The sequence below is a fragment of the Genypterus blacodes genome, unplaced genomic scaffold (assembly GCF_046128005.1).
Source record: "Genypterus blacodes isolate CSIRO-AG114 ecotype Tasmania unplaced genomic scaffold, CSIRO-AGI_Gbla_v1 ptg000059l_1, whole genome shotgun sequence".
NCBI lineage: Eukaryota > Metazoa > Chordata > Actinopteri > Ophidiiformes > Ophidiidae > Genypterus > Genypterus blacodes.
Window position 1 is genome coordinate 892,079 of NW_027466871.1, and position 17,793 is coordinate 909,871.

General features: G+C 42.4%; 2 protein-coding genes across 2 annotated transcripts in view; one reads left to right on the forward strand and one right to left on the reverse strand.

The window, feature by feature from the left end:
• Positions 1 to 17,793, reverse strand: part of LOC143003274 (alpha-1,3/1,6-mannosyltransferase ALG2-like) — a 54,429-nt gene that overhangs the window by 6,647 nt on the left and 29,989 nt on the right. The window lies entirely within an intron of this gene.
• On the forward strand, positions 3,428 to 17,598 carry LOC143003272 (diacylglycerol O-acyltransferase 1-like). The gene is made up of 17 exons (XM_076153841.1): positions 3,428 to 3,817; positions 4,963 to 5,050; positions 6,520 to 6,560; positions 6,867 to 6,952; positions 10,181 to 10,233; positions 10,768 to 10,873; positions 13,772 to 13,900; positions 14,325 to 14,393; positions 14,489 to 14,592; positions 14,813 to 14,851; positions 14,972 to 15,013; positions 15,142 to 15,186; positions 15,494 to 15,606; positions 15,769 to 15,834; positions 16,228 to 16,315; positions 16,575 to 16,637; positions 17,122 to 17,598. The coding sequence occupies exons 1-17, from the start codon at positions 3,567 to 3,569 to the stop codon at positions 17,269 to 17,271; spliced, it is 1,533 nt and encodes a 510-aa protein (XP_076009956.1). The 5' UTR covers positions 3,428 to 3,566; the 3' UTR covers positions 17,272 to 17,598.

A 17,793-nucleotide genomic window follows, 5' to 3' on the forward strand; every position in this document is an offset into this window, starting at 1 on the left:
ACTGCCACAAACATACATATGATAAACTTAGTCTCTCTCACACACACACACACACACAGAACACAGCAGCAGCACAGCACAGCACAGCACACACGGGTCAGCTGATTGATGTCAGAGTGTGTGTTTCTCTTCTCCCCTTGTTAAAGTGAGTCATCTATCCTTCTACAGCTTCATTACAGCCTGCAAGGGCAAACACTATCTCCTGCTCTCTCTCTCTCCCTCTCCCACTTTAGATAGAGGGAGAGAGATAAAGCGTGAGATCTTGTTCGCCCACTCTCTCTCTCTCTCTTTCACCCCTATTTGACTATTTCCCCTCTATAGCCCGATATCTATGTTCTCAATCTCTCCCTCTCAAACTTGTGTTAACTGGATGTTAATGTTGTAAACTACTGATAGATAGATAGATAGATAGATAGATAGATAGATAGATAGATAGATAGATAGATAGATAGATGAGATCAAAAGGTGAAAAGATGTTTCACAGGTCATGTTGCACTAGTAAGAGACGAAAGGCACAGAGGCAGAGGCGTGAATTTAAAGGATGAGTTTGGATGTGCTGTGTTCCTGTCTGCTTCTCACAGCTCAGACAAATATACTGTAGAAAGCTTCTGTTTTTAGGCCCTACAGAAAACATGAATAATGCATAGAAAAAACCTCTTATTCTCTAAAAAATAACTTGATCCGTGGAGCACTGAGAGACACACAGGCAACACTGAGGCTTGACTCACTCGGGTAAAAACAAGAGTCGTTACTGGGCCAAAGTTCAAATTAGAAACACATTTCAACATCTCTGAATTTGCCAAGGTCCAACAGAGCCTATTTTTACTTGCCTAGTTTCAATTTTACTTTACATTTCATGGTAATGACTGATTGAATCTCTGGTGGTGAGGGGACATTACTGACATAAAAGTGTAAACAGGGTTGATGGAAACACCTTATACAAGAATAGAGCCAAGGAGGAATCATTTCAGCTCTTACCTCTCAGTGTCAGTTCAGGGGAAACAGAAGTTGAGGACACGGAGCCAGACCGGAACCAGAACCCGAGCCAGAGCCATTAAAATCTGTGCACAGGGACAAAAAGGAGACGGGAGAGATGCTGTCAAACTGCTGTCAAACTGACATTTTTAAACCCAGTAAGCATGTCCAACTGTTGACATAGGGAGCTACTGGCAAGATAGACACGATGCAGCTGCTGGGACTATGGATGCAAAGTCCTGGGTGGGTGCAGATTGAAAAATGTACAGACAGGAGGGTCAAACTGATTTCTGGAACACATTTCAGCAGAAAGGTTTGACAGACTGTTCTCAGCTAGGACAAGGAAACACAGTGCTCAACTTAGGAAATTGTTGGCAGATGGAGGAACATTTTGAAGTGCTCGTAAACATAACACACATCCTCTGTACCGAACATTGGTGGTAAAAGCACTGATGGCAGACATGACAGTAGTCTAAAGAAAGGTTTGGTTATTGTTGGACTATTATGGTCAGCATGTCTCATTAAGGGACTGCTCTGTCATGCAGCAGCATTTTATTCTTCTGCTGTCACCGCAAAACAAATAAATTGAAAAGTACACAAATCAAATCAAGCTGAGATGTAGTTTGCTCTATTCACAAAGCAATTAATGTGTTCAGTGGAAAAACAGGGAAATCAAGTTGAGATAGAATTTCAAGAGTTAAAACAATTTGTCGTCAATTTCCTATTGATCCCTCCCCAAGGTCTCTTATCCCAACAACTGCAGACAGGCTCATTACTCTAAAAGACAAGCCAAAAGACAGCAAGCACCGATAAAACTGGATCAATGCCACTGATCAGTTCCCATGGATAAGTGTGCAGAACTAGAATAGACAGAAAGGGCATTCTCATTAAATCAAAGCTCTGAAACAGATGCTGTGTGTGCCGGCTTTAGAACAACAGCCACATACTAATGTAAACACTTTCTAGAGAAACTGTGGAGTTAACAACCCTGCACACCATCATTATAGTGAATTCATAATCCCTAAAATTGAATTGTTATAGTACTTTGCCCAAACAGGTGAAGGAGATGTGGAGGATCTTCATTCCCATGCATCTGTTTTTGGCTTTAATATCTTTGCACAGCTGTCTTTAACGTTGTGGATTAAATTTCCATATGATGTGTACTTTGAAAAGGTGTGCCAGCAAACTGCCCCCCTGGGTAACAGAGTCAAAGTTGGCTTCCTTTGTTGTGCTTTTAATGGGTTCAAATGGGATTTTATGATATTCAATAAAACACACTTCATGTTATGTGAGGCTGACTCCCTTCCACTGTATTATATTCCAGCGGCTAAATTGTTGAATATATTTTGAGTCTAGCACAGAAACAACCCTGACCCTGACTCAATTCTTTATTACTTGTGCCAAGGGGGTTGTGTTTCCCCCCATGTTGGTTTGTCTGTTTGTTTGGATATTTCTTTGTCAGCAGGAGTTGAAAATCTATGAAATGATTTTTTATCAAACTTGGCAGACAGGTACTGTAGATGAACCTATAACATTTTGAACATTAAATCATTGTGATATAGAGAGTAACTACCCCAAAGTGACCTTACTCTGCAGCTGATTGGGACATGAATTTAGAATATAGAATCAGTGCGAGTCCCTATTTCAGTGTGAAATAGGGATAGAGACTTACAGCTGCCACCATTATGTAGCCAAGCTTATGCTGAGTCACTGAGGTGCACACATGATTGATCTGATTCAACCTGTGTGAATAATTAATCGTTTGTATGTTCATTCTAAAACATCAACATGATACTAAGGTACATGTGAATTCCAAATCATTCAAAATATTTTCAATGGGACTAAGTTCTGATTATCCGCAAAAAAAGGCGTTCTCCATTAGCTCATAAGCTATCCATGATAGAGATGTAGACAATATTCTGTTCACTGTAATCATTGAGAGCCAGAGCCTCACTGTTGGGCCTCAGTGGAGGAAAGCCTGAGTGTTTTCATCATAAGCTCCTTCTAACTCAACACACTTCCGAGGTGGGGGAGCAATTTTATCCCACTCTCATATAAGTCCTTTATTAGGCTGTCCAACTAAATCAAATCATGTGAGTGGGATAGCTGCTGAACTAGTTTTACACCACAATCATAAATAGCAGCCAGCAGGTCCATAATCACTGCAGGCTGGCCTACTTTGTCCAGGCCCCTGTGTTCCTTAGGTGGCTGTAAATTATGACTTTGCTCAAACACAAGCAGCTGTTGAATAAGATCGTTGCTATGCATGTTTGCCAGGTTCAGAACTTATCAATCAACTACCCATGTAACAAGGTTGGTTACTAACATGAATTGTCTGTCTCTGCGGCAAGTTCCACGTGTTAACGTCAGACGTGGAATTTCTGGAAACACTCCTCCGGGTGTGTGTCAACAGTACGGAAATGTGTGTGTGGTTGGTTGGGCGGGCTGCTTCGAGTGAAGGTTCCTCCTCCCGTAGATACTTTGCCCGAGTCGCTCCAGCAGCAACAGGCATGCGACTACACCGCTGAAGCCGCCAACTTGTAACTGAGCGAACCGTCCCTTATCCGCCCCCTCCTGTCTCTCGCACTACTATGGGGGACTCGGACGCGGTTGGTGGGCCCGTGGCGCGCCGCAGAAGGGCGACGTTCTCCATGGGCCCGAGGAGATGTGCGAGTCTCCAGGCGATCAACGGGAGATCTGCGGCGGCGAGTCAGAGCGCGGCGCCCGCCGAGGTTGGCGCGGAGACCCGGGGTGAGGCAAACGGCTCCTGGGCTGCAGGCCAGACCAGTAAAGCCAAGAGCGAGAAGAAGAAGCGCAGGAATGATATAAAGGACAGACTGAGGTGAGGAATTAAAGCTAGCCGAGTGTTCACAGACGTTCGATCCGTAGGTCGTATGAGGGCACCGGGGCGAGAGTTTAGTTCCTAGTGCAGGCTGCCTGGTGCTGTCACACAGTCAGGGTCGTTTTAGGTCACAGGCAGCTGCGTTTCCGGTTTTCCCTTTTAGAATTTAATTCATGTCTCTCCTTTAAAGTAAAACATTTGAAGAACTAGATGCTCATTGTAATGCCACATGCTTTCTTCAGTTAAAATATTCCGCAAAAAAACATTTGAATTCACCCTGCATTATACCACGACTGTGTGTGTGTGTGTGTGTGTGTGTGTGTGTGTGTCTTGTCTGTCTGTCTGTCTGTGTGGAATATGAGCTCTGTGAGACTCCGCTATGAAAGGGCCAATATAAATCAATGGCATAAGGTTTCAAAGCCATTAGATTATTCCATTTTTTGTTTGTGCGTTTGAATGCGTCATGCTTTCACATATTAATCATCATTCCAACATCATAATGCTGATCAGCTGACTGAGTAATCAGTTTCATAATTGGTAATTCTTTCATACATTTGTATTTAGTCTGATCCCATTTTCCTTTTTTACTATCACTGCACTATCATGACATCTTGATATTAGTTGCTGTAAGGACATAGAGGATCATTCAGTGTGAGGGCTCATTCATCACTGAGTATTGTGTAGTTACTGTTGCTGTCGTACCTTCAGTCTCATTTTGAGTGCAGACTTGTGTCTGCCTCAGGCAGAGTTTGGCTTGTTTACAGTACATTTGTGATTTGTCCTGCACTTCAGGTTCAGTGACTTTGTCTCACTTACATGATACTTTCTGATTACATATTATTACTGTTGTGTTTATTATTCTAAATGAAAACTGGTAGTATATTTGTTGTTGTGCATCACATAGTATATGCTTTATGTTGATAAAGTGGTATCGTGGGAAAAATGAGTTCCTATTAACTGTGTAATTGTTTTCATATAACTTAACCAGGAGATCAGTGCAGGTTCAAAAATGAAAAAACGTTTCCTTTTAAGTCATTTATTGTGCACCAGCACTCAACTTCATTTATTAATCATGACACTCTGTATTTTCTCTGTCCGTCCGTCTGTCTGTCCATCTATGAATCCATTTCGCTTCATTCCTGCAGCTGTCACCAAACACAGGAGTCCCTGTTGAGCTCAGCTAGCGGTTACAGCAACTACAGAGGAATCCTCAACTGGTGTGTGGTGATGCTGGTAGGACTAAAACTCACACACATACACACACGCACACACAGAATTGTATTCAGAAACTCTAAACACATAAGCTGATCTATTTTGTCTTTCATTAGTGTGGACATGGCCTTAGATGACTAATTGTATTAGTGTAGTTATGAATAAATAGAAAATTAATGTAGTCTATTAGTTTCCCTCATTCATTTATTGTGTATTTTTGTTGCCTGGAGAGGAAGATAGTGTGAAGATCAAATGTAGTTGAAAGTTTAATGTTGAGGGAGGCAGTGGCTCAGTGGGTAGAGCTTCCGCTTGGGAACCGGAGGGTTGCTAGTTCGAGTCCCTGCCAAGGTGCCCCTGAGCAAGGCACCGAACCCTCAATTGCTCCCCCCTCTGCGAAGGGTGGTAATGTAATGTAAGTCGCTTTGGATAAAAGCGTCAAATGCTCGTAATGTAATGTAATGAAATGAAAACATCTCCAGTTATGCACTGAACTGAAGTAGCATCTCAGTCAGTTTGAAAGCCAAGATGATCATCTATTCTACATAATACAATCAAATGAGATCAAATGAAAGGAAATCACATACCACAGATCTGAACACATACCAGAGTAAATGCACTGCAAAACTAGAGTAGAGCAGATTCATTCGAAAACAACTTATCTTATCCTTATCAACCCTTTTTTAAATCCAAATATGTCACATATAATCTCTCTGATTTCAAGAAAGGTTGCTTACTAAATAAAAATCAGGAAATCAAGATGAATAACTCATTTTGAGTTGATTTTTTCCTAAAACAGAAATTTTAAGTTCTGTGAAATAATTGAGTAGCAATGAATTTAATTAACATGTTTAATTAACATGTTTTTACAGTTTGTTCTCCTCTGAGTCTTGGAGAAGTGACAGAATAGGAGAGAACAGCAGAGCTGAGGAGTGTAGTGCTGCCAGAATGTTGCTCATTGAGACTTTGACTGCAGATTGTTGTTCATCACGAGAGCCTTTCCTTCATTTCCACTGACCCCCTGTCCCAACCCTTGACACAGAGATATTACAATCGATTTAGACGAAGGGAGCGAAAAGGAGACATGCAAAAGTTACAGGAAGAGGAGAGGAGCATAATGGAGAGGAGTGATGGGAGAAGAAATAGGACAGAAGCCGAATCTGAGACGGTGGAGAGGCGAGGCAGGAAGGGGAGGAAAGAGAGGAAATAAGAGAGAAAAGTGGATATCAGGAGAGGGGATAGAAACAGAAAAGGTAGGTGAGAGGTCACAAGGGCAATGATGTGGAGGGCGATGAGAAGTGACGAAGGGGCGGAGAATGAAAGAAGCAGAGGAGAAGGTGAAGAAAGGTTGGAGGCTTCTTTAGCAGGAGCATGAACTGATGTCACCTCGGCTGTCTCCCTGCAGCCTCATTTACACTCCCGGATGTTTGTGTAATGAACAGTAACACACGTGTAAGACAGCTCGACTGAATCACATTTTTTTCATCTAACAGGTGCTGAGTAACGCCCGACTCTTCTTAGAAAACCTGTTAAAGTGAGTGAACCTGCTGTGTGTTACTTTTCACTCCTGTCTTTCTTACCTCACCCACAAATCATTCACACGTCTTTGAAGATGGCGCTTGTCTTGGAGAGATTCAGACATCATGTTGGACGCATCTCTGCATGTGTCTCCTATAGCTCTGCATGTTCTGACAGTATAGAAGATAGAAGAATAATCAACCAATTCTAAATCATTCATGTTCTGTTTCTCTGTGATCTTAAACTTTTGACTTTTGATGAAAAATATGCTTCTTGAATTAATTCGTAGACGTGCAGGTTGATCTGAAATGTTTCTTGTCAGGTATGGCATTCTGGTGGACCCCATTCAGGTGGTTTCCTTGTTCGTGAAGGACCCTTATAGCTGGCCAGCAGCATGCCTGGTAATTGGTAAGTAAACCTTTTTGACAACCTTTCAGTAAATCACCTTTCCAAAAACTCAACAAGGCATAACAAGCAATACATATTCAACACATCACTGAGTATAGGACTACAAATGATGTAATACATAAATAAAATACAGGGAGAAATGTGGAACCAAATCCAGAGTTACATTAAGTGACTATTGATGCGATAAATCAGTGGTTCTCAAACTGTTTACTGCCAAGTCATCCCTCAGCGCAAAGCAAATGATGTATGTAGCACCCGGCCAACAAGCCACCGCCGCCAACCTGATTATCTGCAGAAATGTCCAGAGCTATCTGATGCAGCAGCAGCAGGAGAGATGTTTCTACAGATGTGATGGAGAGAATATGTCAGCATAAGTAATGCCGTTAAACCTGTTACTTACGGAAACAAATCTAAAATGCAAACGACCAAGTGAAACTGAACAGCAGAACAGTGAATGCAGGTGTGTACACTTGCTTCTGTTCTGCGTTATGTTCTGAATTTTATGGTATATCACAGTGAAAGTCTGCAGTGGTGCAGCTCTCACTGTCTCCAGAGGGACAATCACCTGCCCTACATACTGCACACGGTGGTACTGTGCTGCAGAGAAAGCAAGAGGGGGGGAATGGAGAGCAAAAAGGAGGGAGTGAGATAAGCTATAGGGAAAGCATTAAACGGAAGAGGGGGAAATGAATGAATGTATAGAAGGGCTTGGAGAGAGTGGGGAAGGTATAGAGAGAGCTGGTGTGCCGTCGCTGTAAAGTACTGCATTGGCAGAGGTCAAGAGGGGAATGAGAGGGAGAGAAGAGAGAAAGGGAGGATGCAAGGGGAGAGAGAAAGGGAGGGAGCAAGTGAGAAAGAGGGAGAGATGGATCACGGTAAAGGGAAACGACTGCACTGACGATGGCAGGTGAGGATGGGAGTGTGTTGACTTCTCATGGACAGTAAAGCATCTCATTCCCAGAGAGCATTCAGCATGTTCTGTCACTGCAGCAACACACACATACACACATAAACTGAAGTTTGCAGGACCAACCTAGTTAAGATTTCCATACAGGCAAATGTCTTCTGAGTCCATTTGAGTGAAGTTCCAGTGGGATGGTGTTTGGTTGCTTCCTGCGGGTGTGTGTGCTTTTGTAGGGTTCTACACTGTCACTCCCGTCACATCATCCATCCACATTCGACTTCAGGATGAAGCCGGGATGCCAGACGCTCACAGCAGTCCCACAAAAATGAGAAGTTTCTCATTTTTTGATTGTCAGTTATAACACAAAATTCCCTATTCATCACTGATTTCCCAAGTTCATAGTATAAACAAAGAATCAGCGTTAATTTGTTGATTTCCAGTTGAGTAAATCATTATTTGTTGCTTCATTTATTAAATTGTTATTATGATTATTGGGGTTTTCAATGGGCCACGCTCGCGCTACCACACCCAGACAGCCAAAGGACAGGCGCAGGCAGGTAACTTTGTTTGGCCTTGGCAGAGGTATGCGCAATTCAGCATGAAGTACTTAATCGTAATTGATAGTCTGCAAAGACGACAATAAAACTGATTTAAAAATTCATCCTTGCAGTTTTGGATAGATTTCCTTTGAGGCATTTGTTGCTTTTTTTCCAATCTAAAGTGTCTCTGTGGTTCTGAAGAATCCTATCAGGAGGTCAATAACTAGCGTGTGACTGCACCATTACACTAATTGATCTGGAATGGCAGTGCTGATGGATTTTTGCATTGATGATGCATGGATGATCAACTCTAGCAATCAAAATGTCTGACACGTTACACTCCTGCTCCGTCTGGATTAGATGGATTGACATAACGCTCTGATTAGGGAGTTAAAATGGTACAATTGCTGCAATTATGTGGCATCAGTGTGACTCAGCCTGGTGTAGTTATGGTAATGAGCAATCAGTGTGCCAGTGGTTTCCTTAAATTCATTCCACAGTCTGTAGATTTAACTCTCACGACTGCTAGAAACAGAGAAAAAACCTCGCCAGCCTCTTGCAATTAAAACATATTGGTTATTACTCCATTGTTTTACTGAATTTGATAAATATTTATAGATATAATTTTCATATCCATACTGATTTATTGAGGTTTGTGTTGGCACCATTTTTACAAGCAGGGGATACAAAAACTCTGAAAAATGAGAAAGAGGACTGCAGGCAAGTAACAATAGATGAAATCAAAGTGTGTGTGTGTGTGAGCAGATCGACATGCTTACCCGGCCATTCAGCTATCTGACATTCGGGGTGTACTGTGCAGCACATATGTTCTGTTAGTGCTGGCTCATTTCTTTCATATGCTGCTGCTGTGTAAGCATGTGAGGGCTTGTGACTCTTGTGTGCATGTGTGTGTGTGTGTGTGTATCAGCAGGGTCTTACTAACAGGACAGGTGGATGACCCTTCTCGGGCAAAAGTGTCTCCCTGACTTATTGTCGCTTCACTTATATCAGACTCTATTAGCTTTGTCATCTGTGAGTCCTCAGCTGCTCTGATCTCCATGAATCTGTTTTCCGGCATCTATCATGTGTCAAAGAGGCTGGGGCTGAGGATGTCGAATTTAGGGCATTGTTTATTGTTATAAGCAAACTGTGGCGTTCTGTTTAAATAGTGGTGGCTTGTTGGTGTGACGGTACTTGGATGTTTTGGTTTGCTTTAGTCAGTCAAATATCTACTAGACAGGCTATTTGGGACTGGAACTTTAGACTAAACTCAAATTTAACCATTAGTGCTTTAAAACAAATCGTCATTTGCTATCAGATAAGATATATAGATTTTCTGGACATACAATTACCAAATGTATCGAATTCACAGTCTGCACCAAAGAGTCACATGTAAATCAGGTCACTCCAGTTTGGTTAGATTAGATTAGATCTGTTTGTGATTTCTTTGGGTTTATGAAAGCTTCTCTGAACTGGAACCAGGTTCAACATGTTACTGTGGTTGCTGTGATCTCATAGTGCAGGCAGCTGATTGTTGCAGTGGCTTGTTTGACTAGAATGTTTTTACAGTTTTCCTAATGCTGCTTGGGCAAACCAAACACGTAAAAGCTTATTTAACCTTTAATCCTGGGACTTTAAAAATGTGCTTTCCTTTTCTGGGGCCCTGGCTCATACTGGATCTTCAGGGACTCATCAGAGCTCAGCCTGTCTGGGAGGAAAAGCCTAAATGTAATTTGCCACAGTTTTAGAGAAACTAACGCAATTCTCCTTTTTGTATTTTGACAGCGTCCAATGTGTTCATTCTGGTGGCTCTGTACACAGAAAGGCAGCTGTCAATGGTGAGTAAATAAGCCTCAGGTGATCTAAAAGTGAGAGCAAACTCTCAGCAGGGATTATTCTCTCTTTAAATGAAATGTTAAATGCTAAAATGAGGAATTGGTTTCACAATCTTCATTAGTGGTATGACAAGTGCTCTGTAATTGTCTGGTATGAAGATGGATCTTCACGACAATCTGTTCTCATGTAAGAAAGGTCAACCGGAGTCCAGAGACGTGTCGGTGGCTGTGACATGACTTGTAATTCCCTATCCGTGTATGACTACTGATTACCAAATGGATTTCCTAGTGAAGTATAAATCAAAAAAGTCACAGAATCCACATTCTTCTTTGAATTCCTGCATCAACATGCAGTGTGTGTTCACAACTATGCTCCCTGATGGCAGGAATGCAGTCTACACGTAAAATAGTGACAAGTTGAAATTAGCATTGTTAAGGTGGTTTACACTAATACACTGTATTGGTATTTTGCTTGATATCTGCTCTCTCTCGCTCTCTCTCTCTCTGTCTCTGTCTCTGTCTCTGTCTCTCTCTCAGGGTTCATTCAGCGAGCTTGCGGGGCTCCTGGTTCATTGTATTAACCTGTCAATCATCCTAACCGTGCCTGCTGCATTGATCCTTGTTCTCCCCTCTGTGACCCCAGGTAAAATACTCTAATTATTATTAATGTATTAATAAACAAGCTCTGTAGCCTTGATACCAACTACTGTACTTGATACATGAATAAAGCATTTAGAAAGTCCATTGAGAAAGAGCAATTAGGCATGACAATGATGTCATTGTATGAAAAATGAAGGGCGAATTCATATGGATGCCCCTCAGAGTAACAGCCAACAAGTTTCATAAGACAGTAAAAGACTTCTTATACAGATTCATAATTGCAGTCTGTTAGCGGATAATGGAGCCAGTTGGTCATGACTGGATTACCTCCAGTTGGCTCTGAAGAGGAGAGGGGTAGGACATGAGAGGGGAGGCATGGAAAGGAAAGGAGAGAATGTAGGTGCTCTGTCACTGTGTTTACAACTTATAATGGACTTAAAGTTGTTAAAGTTGTTTACTGAAAAGCTCACATGTGCCCACAGTAGTGACTCATTAGGTATGAGTCATGTCATTAAGGTTGTGTATTTAGCTCTGATAACAGCGCTGGTTTTAGCCTCAAACTCAAGTGGGGATGCATCTCACTTCACCCTGATCATGAGGCAGATGGTGGCTTTGTCACAGTGTTAATTTGGTTGTTACACTGACAAATTCATCAGCAGCATTTTTTTGGGGCAGATTTGTCTCATATGTACAGTCTTTTGAAGTTCACTCAGTCGATTTTCATTCTCATTAAAAAAGGGCTTGGTATGATGTTTCCTCCTCCTCTCCTCTCCTCTCCTCTCCTCTCCTCTCCTCTCCTGTCCTCTCCTCTTCTCATCTGTTCTCTCACTGGGAGGTGAAGGAGCAAAGGAGTCAGTCCATCTGTCTGTCTGTTGTTTCAGCATTGCTGTTCACACAGGAAGGGCAATGACAGAGGGCGTGTGTGTGTGTGTGTGTATGTGTATGTGTGTGTGTGTGTGTGTGTGTGTGTGTGTGTGTGTGTGTGTGTGTGTGTGTTTGTGTGTGTGAAGGGAACTATTCCACCAATATACCATACCATATACTAGTACTTTATTTTGAGGAGTAATGGTGCAGGAAGCTGCTGTCTGCTGCCATTATTGCTTCACGTCCAAAGCTTTTAAAGTGCACAAATCATCTGCAATAGTTCCTGGGATTGGAACTATGAAATAGAGAAGTTAAAGAAAACACCAAACAGTAAATTGTTTTGTACCATTGCCATCATGTTCTCTGTCCTTGCCACGAGGACACACATCAGAAGACACTGATATGCATTCAGACAGTTGGGACAGAAATATGCTCATTAGAGGCTTTTTACATTTTAATGACCACCTAGTCATAAATCGAATTTGTTGACAGTGAAGTTGTGCGTATTTCAGACGTTTTACTAGCAGGTGTATAAAACCTTTGTTCTCCACATTAAAGCCTTTTAATATCTTACATTAAAGCCTGACCTCTGTACGTGTATCTGATGTTGGAGCGAGCATTTACACTTTGCATCCTCGTTAGCTGGATTTTGCCCAAGTTGTGATTAGATCTCAGTAGGTGGTTCGTTATCATCTTACACGTTATCATATGTACAGCATGTTTCCTGCTCGCTCCTTGCATGAAGGTGGATGCATTGGTGTAAATAGAGATAACAGTAAACACTTTTGCTTCCCACTTTCACTCCACGAAAGTGCGGACACGGTGAAAAAAAACGAGAGCTTGTGGGCGAAATGAACCCCCGGCCCACTCTCACACCTCACCACACCCAACCAACTGTTTGCTGCGTGAAGCGGGCGTGCCTGGCAAATTGCCGTAGGTGGAAAGTTGCAACTTGTCACATCCGTCCGACTTGACAGGAGAAAAGGAGGTTTCAGGCCTTTAGTCATCCTCTCCCACGGGGGGGACATACTTTCTTTCTACTCTCTATCGTCTATGCCACCAACAGCAAATACCAGGTCTGTGGAGTCAACATAGCCCACACTTGGCAGGGTTTCAAAACCTTCCAAGAAATGCATGATTTGGATGGGAAACTGCGTGTGGGAGAGGATTGTGTTTGTCCCTCTGGGATGTTTTCCACTTTTCCACAAGTGTGTGTGTCTGTGTGTGTGTGTGTGTGTGTGTTTCTCTGAACACCATCGAGCTGTCTAGCAGCCACATTCAGCCAGAGAGACAGATGGTTAATGGATAGGATCTGCTGTGGTCTGATGCCAGGTGTGCTGACCTCCACCTCACACAGTTGGCACAACAGCTTTTGTGTGTGTGTGCTTGCGTGTGGATGTGAACGAGTGTGTGTGTGTGCACGCGTGTGTGTGTGCTTGCATGTGGACGTGCAAGTGTGTGTGTCTGTATAGGCACGTGGGGGTTCCTTCCTGTTCAGCATGACTACTGATACAGACCTGCTCAGTTGGCGTGTGTGTGTGTGCATGTGTGTGTGTGTGTGTTCATGTGTGCAATTGGCAAAATAAGTTTATTAATCTCACATCATCATTGACTGAGAAAGACACACACTGGCACATTTAAATGAACGAACACACTCACACACACACACACACACACACACACTAATAAACAACATAGTGATGATATTATGTTGTCCTTGGCATAATCAAACCTCAGTTATACTAAGCTGAGATGATTTATTTTACTGAGCCGGCTGTGCTGTTCTTTCAAGATCAAATCATGCTCCTGTTCTTTCTCTCTTCCTTCCTCTTTTGCACACTCATCTACCTCCCTCTTCTCTCCCCCTCCCCTGCCCCCCCCCCCCCCCCTTCCTTTCTTGTCTCCCCTCTGTCCGTCCTGCCCACACTTGTTTCCTCCTCTCTTCCTTTGCCTCACCTCTCTGCTCCCTTCTTCATCTCTTTGTCCTCTCTGCACTCCCGTCTTCCTCACTTCTCTCTACCATATCTCTGCTCCTCCTCACTCTGTGTGCCTCTCTCTGTCTCTGCTCCTCTTTCAGTCGGCGGCTCATTTGTTCTCGGTACGTATACCATCCTCTTCCTGAAGCTGTACTCCTATAAGGATGTCAACATGTGGTGCAGAGAGCTGAGTGCCGTCAAGGCCAAGAATCTGTCTCGCTCACTATCCTGTAAGTTACATACACACACATACACACACACACACAAACCACAGTTTTACTGAGTTTGTTTTTAAGTTTATAAATAGTGTTTGGCAGTAGAGGGTTGGCTTATCTATCTTAAGACGTACTGTAGAATGAATCACTGGCAAATTATCTTCACGTTCCCATACCAAACACTGATTTGCCCCCTGCTTGCTCATGCTGTTATAGTGACACCTAATGGCTGACACAGGATCTTCACTTAGATTAGCTATCACAGCACTCATTCGTAATGTATTGTGTATATTTAACAGACTGTCCAAGTTTTGCATCTTATCTTAACATCTTTACCGTCATATATAAATCACAATATGAAAGGCATATGGTTAAATGGAAGATGTAATTTGTCTTTCAGCTTATCGGGTGTTTTAATGTGTTTAAACTTCTGTCTCAGGTCCCTCAGCACAGCACTTAAATGGAGGCGACCGTCATGTGTGTTATCCAGGAAATCTCACCATTCGAGGTACGCAGATGCATCCTTCTAGTGTTTTTACGCTGGATTGCTTGGCGTGTTCTTCTGTGTGTTTGACATACTGTGACCCCCTTTTCTCTCTGCAGACATGTATTACTTTGTCTTTGCGCCCACTCTGTGCTATGAGCTCAACTTCCCTCGCTCTCCCAAGATCCGCATGAGCTTCCTGCTGAGGAGGCTGTGTGAGATGGTGAGATGTCTCCTTTTGTACCAAACAAGACCAACTTGAAGTGTATTCATGTCTGTAATTGAAAGAAAATATAGACGCTGTTATCACAATTAGCCCTGATAGAAGAAGTCATTAAGTATACCGAGACGTATTGATATACTGACTCTTACTGCACTCTTATTTATAATCTGTGTTTGGGGGGGAAAGTCAACTCTGTCAACGTGTGTGTGTGTGTCTCCAGCTGTTCTTTATCCAGATGCTAGTTGGTCTCACCCAGCAGGTAAGGTCTCATAAACAAGTATAACAAGAATTCAAGTCATGTTATAATGTAAACTAAAACGTAACGCTGAGTTGAGCTTTGTTTTTTGTAACACTGCTCTCACCTCTCTGTCTCTATCAGTGGATGATTCCCATCATTCAAAGCTCCATGAAACCATTGGAGGTAAGAGGACAGAATGACTGTGAAACTTGCACATTTTCTGCACTGAGCAACAATGTGTGATAGTCCTCTCCTCTCCTCTCCTCTCCTCTCCTCTCCTCTCCTCTCCTCTCCTCTCCTCTCTGCTGTAGGACATGGATCTGTCCAGGATGATGGAGAGACTCCTGCGATTAGCTGTGAGTCCAGGACATCACCATAACAATGACGTTTTGAAATTATATCTTCTCTTAATTTCCTATGGGAGATTACAGCACAGCCTCTATCCCAGCTGTGTAATGCTTTTGGGCCTCTGAAGAGTCTAATTAAAACAATTCATCATTAAAATTGTTTATTACTTAGCACAGCATTACTTTTCAATAAATGTCATGTAGTGACCAGGGGAAAGAGCTCAGGCTTTTACTTATAGTTTATATGGCACCAGAACAAATTCAAATACCAAAGAACCCCCCCTCCCCCTTTCCTGTCACCGTTTCCCACCTGCAGGTTCCTAATCATTTGTTGTGGTTGATGTTCTTCTACGGGTTCTTCCACTCATCTTTGAACTTCACTGCTGAGCTGCTGTGCTTTGGAGACCGACACTTCTACAACGACTGGTGGTGAGTCTGTGTGTCGAAAGCATGTATGCTTATTATGGTGATAACTGATTGACTTAATATTTGATTATCTGTACTTTTGTTAAGACACCAATTCTATCTCACACTGCACTTTTTTCCTGTTTGCTAAGCCATTATTTCCTCATCCTGTAATGCTTCCTTTAGGAACTCTGAGACCATAACATATTTCTGGCAGAACTGGAACATCCCTGTTCACAAGTGGTGTTTACGGTGAGTTATCCGCACTGAGAAGGAGCAGTGAAACGTGTAGAAGTTAACAAATGCGAAGCGGGGAGCTTGATTCAAGGCGACAGACTTAACAAAGTGCACTGATGTATTTGGGAAAGTGATTCATCTGGCTGTGAGGCGCCTGCAGCAGCTCTTTCTGCCAGAGAAAAGCAGCCGGGTTTATATTAAACTAGACAAAGCAAATAAAAGACTATTAATCTATAGGGTGATTACTCACACTGGTCCACTCACAGCATGTAAGCGAATAAAGAAGTAAAACATTTCACCATAATAAACAGGAGCAAGAGGGCCTGTGACTTTATCATGTTTATCAGTCCCATTCGCTCTAAATCTGTGTCCAACATCCGTCCTTCCATCCTCCTGTCTGTATTTCAGCCACTTTTACAAGCCGCTGTTGAGGAGGGGCTTCAGTAAGATGGCCAGCCAATCAGCTGTCTTCTTCCTGTCAGCCTTCTTCCATGAGGTAAGAGCTCAGTCCTGTTTCAAGCGGGTTCACTTTTATTCTTCTCACTGATTGGGTCAAGATAAAGTTCAAACACAGAATCACGTGGTTAGTATATTACAGAAAAAGACCAGATGTCCCTTATAAACATTAAGTATAAGTAATAGCAGAGAGTCAGGCGTCGTTTCATTAAGATTAAAATCTCTATTACAGAATCTATGATAAAAGGGAAGGAGCTATTTTCATTTGTCTCTGTCTTTGTTTGTCCTCTCTGTCTCAGTACCTGGTCAGTGTTCCTCTGAGGATGCTCAGACTGTGGGCCTTCATGGGCATGATGGCTCAGGTAATATCACTTAGAACCATTTCACAGATGTATTCAAGGCAAAACTTGTATTGGAGTTTTGCAAAGTTGTAATGACGGCACCTTTCATAACATGTGAAAGTCAGTGTAGCAGTAAGTATAGATCTGATCTTTGCTCTGTAAAAAGTCCAAATGGAGAACTGCTCCCCCTTTCTGTAACCGTCCTGATGTCCGTCCACTTTTTCAGTCTTTGGCCTTGGTCCAAGGATCATTACCTTAAATAATGATCTCATTAGCATGGACAGGAGCTGTTTGATGTTTCAAGGGGAGTATGACAGTAAAGTGCCCTTTTTTCTCTCCTGACTTTGTGTGAGTTTTCATGATCTCTAATGTGATGAATCACACAGCATGACGCAAAAAATACATCCAGATTTTGAAGTCACTTGGAGTTGTGTGCTTAAAGGAAAAGCTGCAACACTCAGTTTGTCATGTATTTATTCATTTTATGTTTTAATTCATTCATCAGCTTCCACTTGCCTGGTTTGTTGGTTACTTCCTGCGAGGAAACTATGGCAACGCAGCAGTGTGGATCTCGATTATCATCGGTCAGCCAGTTGCCGTCTTGATGTACGTCCATGATTACTACGTCCTGCACTACAGAGAGGAGAACAACTAACACACACACACACACACACAGACGGCATCCATTATAGGCCAGGATGTATTGATCACATTTGTAAAGTTCTGATCAGACCTCAGCTTGTTTACATTAGTGCCATCCTGCAGAGAGAAGGAACTGCCGCACCTACAGCAGAGTGTTTGTTTTAGCTGGATAACATAAAAGTTACATTTGGAAAAAATTTCCAAACGGTTTTAAACTGCTGGGTTGGTAATAATGATAATAATGCAGCTTCTCACTCAGGTAATTTTACTTTCACAGTCAAAGCCTCTGAAGGTAAATGAAAGTCGTGATTGAATGCTTCTGTTTAAGAGATTATTGTCTGTTGAGATATGTTTTCCTTTTTAAAGTGCAGCTGTGTAAGCACAGAGAGAAAATATTTTCCTGTGTTCTTGGTATAGCAGAAATGTGAATAATATGGTGTGTGTGTGTGTGTGTGTGTGTGTGTGTGTGCATTTAAGAGATGTTAACTTGATGAAGTGCCTTGGTTGTTGATATGATGCAGTTTTGTTGTGTGTA